Source organism: Pseudorca crassidens, chromosome 15, assembly GCF_039906515.1.
Source record: "Pseudorca crassidens isolate mPseCra1 chromosome 15, mPseCra1.hap1, whole genome shotgun sequence".
Lineage (NCBI taxonomy): Eukaryota > Metazoa > Chordata > Mammalia > Artiodactyla > Delphinidae > Pseudorca > Pseudorca crassidens.
The window spans coordinates 23600509-23609427 of NC_090310.1; the positions used below are offsets into that span (position 1 = coordinate 23600509).

The 8919-nt window shown below is 43.7% G+C and overlaps 1 protein-coding gene across 2 annotated transcripts; it reads left to right on the forward strand.

Annotated features, from left to right (window-relative positions):
• The first annotated feature begins 2574 nt into the window (after positions 1-2574).
• RPS15A (ribosomal protein S15a) lies at positions 2575-8567 on the forward strand. Of its 2 annotated transcripts, none has more exons than XM_067706535.1 (5): positions 2575-2708; positions 3802-3939; positions 4428-4507; positions 7182-7267; positions 8435-8567. In XM_067706535.1, exons 2-5 carry the CDS (start codon positions 3807-3809, stop codon positions 8526-8528), a joined length of 393 nt encoding a protein of 130 aa, XP_067562636.1. In that variant the 5' UTR covers positions 2575-2708; positions 3802-3806; the 3' UTR covers positions 8529-8567. The 2 variants fall into 2 exon arrangements, with proteins under 2 accessions (XP_067562636.1, XP_067562637.1); XM_067706536.1 differs by lacking the exon at positions 2575-2708 and adding an exon at positions 2722-3053.
• The last annotated feature ends 352 nt before the right edge of the window (positions 8568-8919 follow it).

An 8919-nucleotide genomic window follows, 5' to 3' on the forward strand; every position in this document is an offset into this window, starting at 1 on the left:
TGTGCTAGCTCTGGCCACAACACAGGTCCCCTTTCAACTCTTGCCTTTGCACCACCTCTGGCAGAGGTCCTATCATTCCAGAATTCACAGGATGACAAGAGGCAGTTTATACATGGCCCTCCCGCTCCATTTCCACCCTTCTACCCTTTTTCCAGTTCCAATCCAACCATTCTGAGATTTCTGTCCATCTTTATATGCCCTCCTAGCTCTTAATATCTATAGGCCACACACCCTTCCTAACGTTTCAGGATCCCCAAACCCCACAAGTAATTTAGTAGCTTAGACAAGTTATAAGTGACCACTTTTTTGTTTTGATTTTTTAACCTACAGCAAAATTTGGAGACTAAGTTAAGATTGAATTTAGTTTGCTCCCTCATTTGTGAAGTGGAGATAATAGTACAGATCTCACAGGGACATTATGTAATTGCATGTGTTGTTCTGAGGATTCAGTTAATCTACAGGAAGCACTTAGTGGCAGTTAGGAATTAGTAGTTGTTAGCACCCTTCACGACACAGATCAAATGGCGCTTCCTCTGTGAGAGCTTCAGCAACTTTCCAGGCCACTTCTCTGTTCTCACAGCACTTCATATTGGCGTCCTATGTGGCACACTGCCCAGTATTGTGCTGTAATTTAGAGATCTGTGTCTGCTAGGATCTGTACCTCTTAAGGGCAAGAACTGACATTTTTGTCCTCTCACCTGGTACAACACCTGGCAGGCACATGGTAGGCACTCATTAGATATTTCCTGAATGAAGGGATGAATGAATGAATGAAGTGTATAAAGAGATGGTGGTACTAATTTTCTATTTATGGTAAGGCTCTTGAAGGAAAGTGGATTTATTCACTTACCTTCCCACTGTTGCTAAGGCCCTCAAGGTGAGCACCACATTTTTAGTCAACAGAATGTGTTGTTAAGTGTACAGGTAACCAGTTCTTAAAGGAAATGTTCATTAGAAAAGCAAATGTCCTTTTGTAAATGTAAGTTACAACCAGAGATTTTTATATCCCTGAGATGTTCAAACTGGGAGCTTGGTTCTCCTCAATGTTCACCTGGGATTTGAGAAGCATTGGGGGTGGGGGAGGTGGGCTGTGATGCCAATCACAGACGCTGACTGAGCACGCAGGCTCCCGGGTTTTATGTGTCTCTTATATGGATTATTTCATTTACCCTCATAGCAACTTCAACTGATTGGTGTATCATCCCCATTTTGCAAATCGGGAAACTGATTTGCCCATTCATTTATTCAAATACGTGTCAGCCGCCTACTATGTACCAGATGACTTTTCTAGAAGCTGTGGGTACAGCGGTGAACAAAACCAACCAAATCCCTGCTTACTTAATGGAGACAGACGATAAATACACTTCCAATATTTCAGGTGCTAAGTGCTATGGAGAAAAATTAAGCAGGGCAATGGGGTTGGGGCGAATGGGGAGAAGGTTGTATGAGTGTGTGATTGAATAGAGACCTGAGGAAAGGGAGTGGGGAGCAAGTCTCGGGATAAACTGGGGGGGAGGAATACTCAAGTTAAAGGGAAAAGCAAATGCAAAGACCTTGAGGCAGAGTATGCTTGGTGTATCTGAAGAAAAGCAAGCCAGGGGCGAAAGTTGGGGGGATGATGTTCCTAGGCAAGGAGGCAGGTGTGCAAGTCAGGGAGGACCTTGGTTTTGGTAAGGAATTTGGATTTTACTGAGGGTGCTAGGAACCCTTGGAGAGTGCAAGGTCTGACAAGTTTTAAAGCGATCATTGTGGCGGCCAAGTGGGAAACACAAGGAAGGGTAAGAAGGGAGGGTAAGGGTGACAGCAGAGAGGAAAGCAGTCCATGGCAGAAGTTTCAGATGTTGGATATCTAGCCTGAGGTTACTCAGCTCCGGAGAGGGCGGAGCCAGAATTCACTTCCTCCCAGGCCGTCAGACCCTGGGCTTCACGCCGTACCTACTGAGCATTTATATACTACGTGCCAGACATTTTGCGAGCCCTTTGTCACCATTATCTCATCTGTTCACCTGGGATTTGAGACGGCTGAGCGTTTATTTTGAAAGCGCTTAAAAGGCTGAGCGTTTATTTTGAAACATTTGTGGCTTTCTTCCAAACTGTGTATCTCAGAACTCAAAAGCAAAGCCTGGAACGCCAGTAAATAATTTCTAATATTTAGGGAGAGTCAAAAAGGAAGCACCGATTAAAAAATATATTTTTGACTGTATGAAAAAGTACTCTATACATGTTTCAAAAAACAAAACTAAATTGTATTGGGAGAAAAGCAAGTCTTCCATCCCAGTTCCTAACGCCCTTCCCAGAGGCATTTACCGATTTCTTGTGGGTCCTTCTAGAGATACCGTAAATACGCAAGTATCAAAATTAATTCTAAATGGTAAACAGTTACTGCAATAAAAATTTGCAAATATCTAGGCCCTTGTCAGTTTTTGACTTTTACGGATTAAATGCTAGAAGGTAGTCGAACCTGTGCTAACGCCGCACCTCCACCAGCTAGCTCCCCAGGGCCTCGCCTGGGTGTTCGACTCCATCGACTCTCTACTGCCCACCCCTGAGGAGGTTCCGCCCCTCGCCCGCCTCCTTCCACTAGGCAATTCATTTTTTAATTTTTTTTGTTTTTGGCGGTCCGTTGAAAGTCTCGCGATAGCCCGACCGCTTCCCATAATTCCGTTCACTCGCCCCGCCCAACTTCTTTCCGCCATCTTTCCGTGCCGGTGAGTGTCTTTCTCTCAACGATCTAGTATCATCCGTCAACTATCGGTGCCATCCTATGGTCTAGGACTCGGCTTCGGTGCCCTGCGAGGATGTCGGAGACCTCCTGGGCCGGGGATACTATCCTTGCAGGGGTCTGGGCAGGCGGAGGGGGGAGTCCTGCCCGGCCGCCCCATGCTCTGCACTCTGGGGAGCCCAGTCTCTGAGGCGCAGGCCGCAGCCCCGGCGGGACCCGGAGCTTTCGACCGTCAGGGGGCAGTCCCGACTCTTTCGGCGGCGCCAGGATCTCCCATTAGTGGTCGAGGCAGCTCCTTGGCTCCGAGAAGCATCGGGGAGCCGTAACCTTGGTGAGCCGTGCAGCTTCCCATTACTTCGGCCGCGCCGGGAGCTTGGGAGACAGAAGATCCTCAGGAGGGAAAACTGGATCCTGCCTGGGGTGGCGGTTTGCTGGAACGAACTTGGGTCGTCTGGGCCCCAGGGTTTCCTCTCAGACACTTTGCTGAGCTTGAGGAAGCAGGTTGGATCCCTACTGTTGTCATTTGAGGCATGCCTCTATCCTTAGCTTTCAAAACTATTGAAGTTCGTGCCCATTGTGATAGAGTCGATTCTGGTGCATGTGAAATGTTTCTGCTTACCAGTGTGCTACGATTGCTGTTGGTCATAATTTTAGATGGCACAAGGACGGACGTTTCATTTTAATAGTTACGGGTGTTAGGTGAGAGTTGACTAGTATCTTTTGGGTGTTAGGACAAGGCTGACACTGAGTCAGTTGGTTTAAAGGACAATGTTAAATAGTACAGATGCTGCTGGATTCCAGAAGTTTGGAAAATATTGCTGGTGATTGTCGGCTCCCGTTCTGAATAACTGACCTACCATGGCTGGTATTTTCATTTGATTAATGAAATAATCAAATGAATTATTTGATTCGACACAGTCGACATATTCCTCTGGGTATCCTGGGGAACTAGCCTGCTTAGAAATGGGGAAACTTCCTCATGATAGAGGCAGAAAGGGAAGGATGTGTTCGCAGTGGAATGATTGGGTGCCTTTTAATGGCAATGCCAATAAAATCCCTGTTTTGTCTTCCCTGAACAGCCATAATGGTGCGCATGAATGTCCTGGCCGATGCTCTCAAGAGTATCAACAATGCCGAAAAGAGAGGCAAACGCCAGGTTCTTATTAGGCCGTGCTCCAAAGTCATCGTCAGGTTTCTCACTGTGATGATGAAGCATGGTAAGTGTCTTGCTGTTTATTATGTTTTGAGGTAAACATGTTACAGAATGGGTCCTGTAGAAGTTAACTGTTGGAGAGATGTGGGGAGATGTGGGAAGATGGGAGAACAAGGTGGCAGTCATACATGGGAACTAATGCAATTGATTGGGGCTGTGGACAGGGTAGTTCTGGACAAATGATGCTGTTCAAGAAATAACTGAGTAGGGTAGAACTGTTGAAAGGAAGAGAAAGTTTGGCAGCTAAAATGGCCTTTCTTTGTGTAACATTGCAGCTGCAACATGTCACTGAAAGGGCCCTGAACCTAAGAGCTCCTTGGGATGGAAAGGAGGATTGTTTTGTCTTGGGCACGAGGTAGCCTTTGGGAGTGGGAAGCCGTGAAAAGGCAAGGAGGAAATAATCCCCTTTTTAACATTTCAGGGTGGATTGTTTTGGGTGTTGCCCCCTAAATTTTAAAAATTATTTTTAATACAGTCACTTGTGTTCTGTAGGTTACATTGGCGAATTTGAAATCATCGATGATCACAGGGCTGGGAAAATTGTTGTGAACCTCACAGGCAGGCTAAATAAGGTAAGGATTGATTATCTTCCATGTTTAAGAACCTTCAGAATGGTCTACCAAGGTGTTCCATGTTATAATTGCTCTTGTAGAATCAGATAATGTGCTTGCTTTAGGTTAAAAAGATTAAGGATTGATTAAAATCGTTAATTTTTATATAGGACCTTTTACTTCGTTTGTTCTCCAGGTAGAATTGTGAGTTAACTTAGTGTTTGTGGAGTAGAAGGTATCTGAAGGGAGATGCGGGAGGGTTGGGTGAAAATGAACAACCGATGATACTGGTGTTTGAATCTTGGGTGGCTCAAGGCCACTAGTCCTGACAATGTAAATAACTTTTGGTCCTTCGTCTCGCTTGGTGATTGTTGGGTATTTTGAACAGAGAGTATGGGATTCTCTAACTATTAATATTTCTGTTTTTGCTGACATAGGCTGAATATGTCTTTGAGGTCTCTTCTCCCTGTAGGCATAATCTACTGAATCTGTTTGATTCTTTTGACTTTGTGGTTTAACTGATTCCATGTATTTTGGGGGCAGGTATCTGTCTATAAGCAAGTTGGGGGTCTCTAAGCTGCTACCCTGCTTTCTGTGTTCAGGTTTGTAGCTTTCCTATTTGCAAGGGGTCCAACAGAGTGGGGCACACGGGCCAAGAAAGTGAGTGGTTAGTGACAGGGGCCAGATTTATTGATAAGGTTATTTCCTGGACCAACAATTCCTATTTTACAAAGTTGGTTCCTTACATAGTGAATTTGCTTCCTGTGTGGATACTTAGTGTCAGATGAAAACTACTGAATTTGAAGCCTTTGAAGAATTTTTGAAGGGAATTTTGGGCCTATGTCTTGTTTTGTTCTGTTGTAGCCATTAGACTCCAATCCCACGGAAGGATTTGGATTCACTTCTCTTTCGCTCTGACCCTCACAATGTTCTTGAAGTACAAGAGGACGTGTCTTTTTTCCCCTGTTTTTAGGAGTTAGGAAGCTGAGAGCTGAGTCCTGCTCAAGGTCTCAGTAAACTGTGGAAGAGCTGGTTCCAGTATATAGTTTAAAGCTGTCCTGCAGCAGCTTTTGTTGATGTTAAAAAAGCAAAACCAAAAAAACTTAGTTGGAGAAGTGCCCTGTACCACATTTCTCTTGAACTACACATAATAGCTTGAGAAATAAGTTTTAACAGAGTATTTCCCAAATGGAACTCATTTGTGACATCCTTGTTCAGTGGTATACTAGTTTAGAAAATCCTGGCTAACAGGTAGTTGAAATCCAGGCCCTGCCACATTTAACTGTTTGAATTAGTTTTTGGTTTCTCTCAGTTGCAGTTTTCTTACTTTATAAGACATTTTTGCCTCAGTTTCCTTCATGCAGGAGATAGATGTACCTTATTGTGGAATTGTAATGCAGTTGGGAAGTAAGGTAGTGTTTAAAGATTATAGATTAAGAAAATTCTTGCTTTGATTGTATCCTCTTAAGATTCATCTGCTTTGGGAGTGGATGTGCTGGAGTTCTGCTAGCTGAATGGAAGGGATTTTTGCTGCTGGAATAAAGCAAGCCTGGGTGTGGTAGTGTAGAGGCCTCAGAAAGGTCTTTCACTGTAGCTTGCTTGGGTTTTCCCTATTCCTATCCCTGTATTGCTTGCATCCAGTGTGGGATTGCCCTTGACAGTCAAGTGACATTTGTAGCTGGTAAGGTGATGTTATAAAAAGAAGAACCTGAGTGGGCCTCCTGCCATGGGGCAGTTGGGCATGACAGGTCCATTTTCAGTTTCTGTGGGTTCAGATCTGTCTAGGGAAGTGTACCAGCTCCAAAGACTTCACTAAGTTCTAATCTCATAGCCTCTTCTAGTTTACAGTTAAGCATCTTGGAATCTTGAATGATTCTTATGTGGATGTGCACACACAACTTTCTGTCCGCTCCCTTAGCCCTCTGAAGGTAGTAATCCTGAGTGTTCTCACGTGATCATTTCTTGTGTGTAAACAGCAGGAGGCTTCCTGCTTTGATTTTTTTTTTTTTTTTTAAGTGCGCTAGTGATTTGTAGAGTTGGTGGTCTAGCAGAGGGCGGGGTCACATTTAGCTCTAATTAACTAAAGAGCCTTTTAGTCCCCTCATTTTCCACCAAATTGGATGTAGTCATAGACCTTGTGTGAACCCACGGATAGATTCATGTAGCCTGTTAGTGGATATTTGAAACTTTATTGTGTTTTATGGTTTAGGTGTGATGGATTGTAGTGCCTTGGCTCTTAGCTCTCACTTTGGAGGATAGTTGTTGCTGTGTCATCTCTCCCACCCAACACTGTCATAGCATGCGGGTGGGATAACTCTACCTCGTTCTGCCTTCTATACATTTTGCTAGATTAGTAGGGCTTGACTATAATTTATTTGTCTAAGACTTGAGTTCTTTAAAATCTGGTCATTTGTGCTGAGGCAGCTCTGTGGGCCATAGGAATGCACACTGGTGTTATCTTGGTGTTTTACCTCTTCTGTTGACTTTTTCAATAGTTTGCCTTTTCTTCCTAAGTAGGCATAGTCTTAATTGTGTTTTTCAAATGGCATTTATATCAAAGATTGTACAAAATAGTTACCCATTAAATGTTGAGTTGGTTGGTTTATATGACTATTCAGTTATAAATGCATTTTAGTGTTACTCTTTTTCTGTTATTGGTGAAGTGTGAACAGCGTTTTCTGTTCTGTTTTTACAGTGTGGAGTGATCAGCCCCAGGTTTGATGTGCAACTGAAAGATCTAGAAAAATGGCAGAATAACCTGCTCCCGTCCCGTCAGTTTGGGTGAGTCAATTTTCCGTATTTAAAAGTTAATGCTGTGGATCCCTGTGATGCAGTTTGACTTGAGCTTTTTTTTTTTTTTTAACTTAATAGCAGTATCAGTTGTCTCCGTTTCCATCCTTGACTCAAGGATTAGCTTCTGTGTTGCCATACTTCATGTGTTAGGCTCTAGTTTCTGAGAGGCGTGGAAGAGCTGAGGCTGGCTGAGAGACAGCAGAATTGTGTGCCCTTTAATGTCTGCTCTTTTGGCTCAGTGCATATAGTTCATATATGTTCACTGTGAATCCCTTCCTATGGCCAGAATGACTTCTCAACCATTGGCCTCTGGGGAAACTCGATTTGAAAATCTTCCTCCTCGGTAAGAGACTGAGTTCAAATCCTGGTTTTTCTGCTTTAAACCTGTGAGGCCTTGGGCAAGTCATAGCCTTGATTTCTTCATCTTAAAAATGGTAGTAGTTCTCTTGTAAGTTATAGTATCACCTGATTTAGTTCTGGTAAAGCACTTTAAGATCTGACACAGTAAGTGCTTATCTATTTGTGGTTAAGAACTTAAACCCACAGTCATGTTTGGTGATGCTGAATTTACTCCCACTTCGTGTCTGCCGTATAACAGGTATAGTGTTATGAGCGAGTCATTTCTGATTGTAGTTACGATACTAATTTTCATGCCTCCCAGTTGGCATACCTTCTGTGTCTTACGTTGATCCCCATAGTAACCCATGAGGTAGCCAGGCCAGGTGGGACGCCCTTTGTCCAGATAACTGTGTACAGTAGTTGGCCTGTGATGGTACACACAGTAAGTGGCAGAAACAGTTCAGTCAGTACTTTAATGCTTTAGATTGCATGTCTCCTTGAGAGCAGAAAGTGACATTTTGAAGTTAAAGGAGTTCTAGTCTTTGCTCTTAGGTAACATTGCTTCTCGTTGTTAGCTGAGGCCAGGGCTGTATGTGTATAGCTGATATCTCTGGGTTTGGGTCTTTGGTTCTAGGAACCGTGCCTGTGTACTACCAGCCTGTGGAGGCAGCATTAGTCTGTGTGTCCATTATGGGAAGGCATCTTAAGCACTGATAAATGTTGGAGTTTTTCTGTACCAGAAAGTAGCTCTGTGTTGAACATTCTTAGGAAAAACTTACCAGCTTTTTTTTTTTTTTTTTTTTAAACTTTCCATAGTTTCATTGTACTGACAACCTCAGCTGGCATCATGGACCATGAAGAAGCAAGACGAAAACACACAGGAGGGAAAATCCTTGGATTCTTTTTCTAGGGATGTAATACATACGTGCAAATAAAATGCCTCAGAGGACTCTGGTGCTTCCCTCAGTCGTTTTGAACTTTGTACAGCAGAGTAGCAAGAGCGTCTGCGGGAGTGTACAGCCTTTGTGTTAATTGGTGAATGCTGTTTCCTTGACGTAGAAGAAAGTTTTGACTTGGGATAACTTTCGCCGTCACCCTTGTGGCTCACCAGAGGAGGGTGTGTCTGGCCCTGGATGGTTGACTCTGGGTTGGGGTCCAGGTGGTGAAGCTGTCCCTTTCTGGAGTCTTACATTAACCCTGGAAGGAGTGGTGCCTTTCCTCTTTTTAGCTTGACAGAATACACATTTCAAGCCCTAAAAATATGATATGGTTGTAGTTGATTATGTAAGTGCTCATAAGGA

Bases quoted from the DNA above. Each gene is read 5' to 3' on its own strand.
- RPS15A (XM_067706535.1), top strand. From the start codon at position 3,807: ATGGTGCGCATGAATGTCCTGGCCGATGCTCTCAAGAGTATCAACAAT. The intron at 3,940-4,427 runs GTAAGTGTCTTG...TGTGTTCTGTAG, and splicing joins CACTGTGATGATGAAGCATG to GTTACATTGGCGAATTTGAA. The intron at 4,508-7,181 runs GTAAGGATTGAT...CTGTTTTTACAG, and splicing joins TCACAGGCAGGCTAAATAAG to TGTGGAGTGATCAGCCCCAG.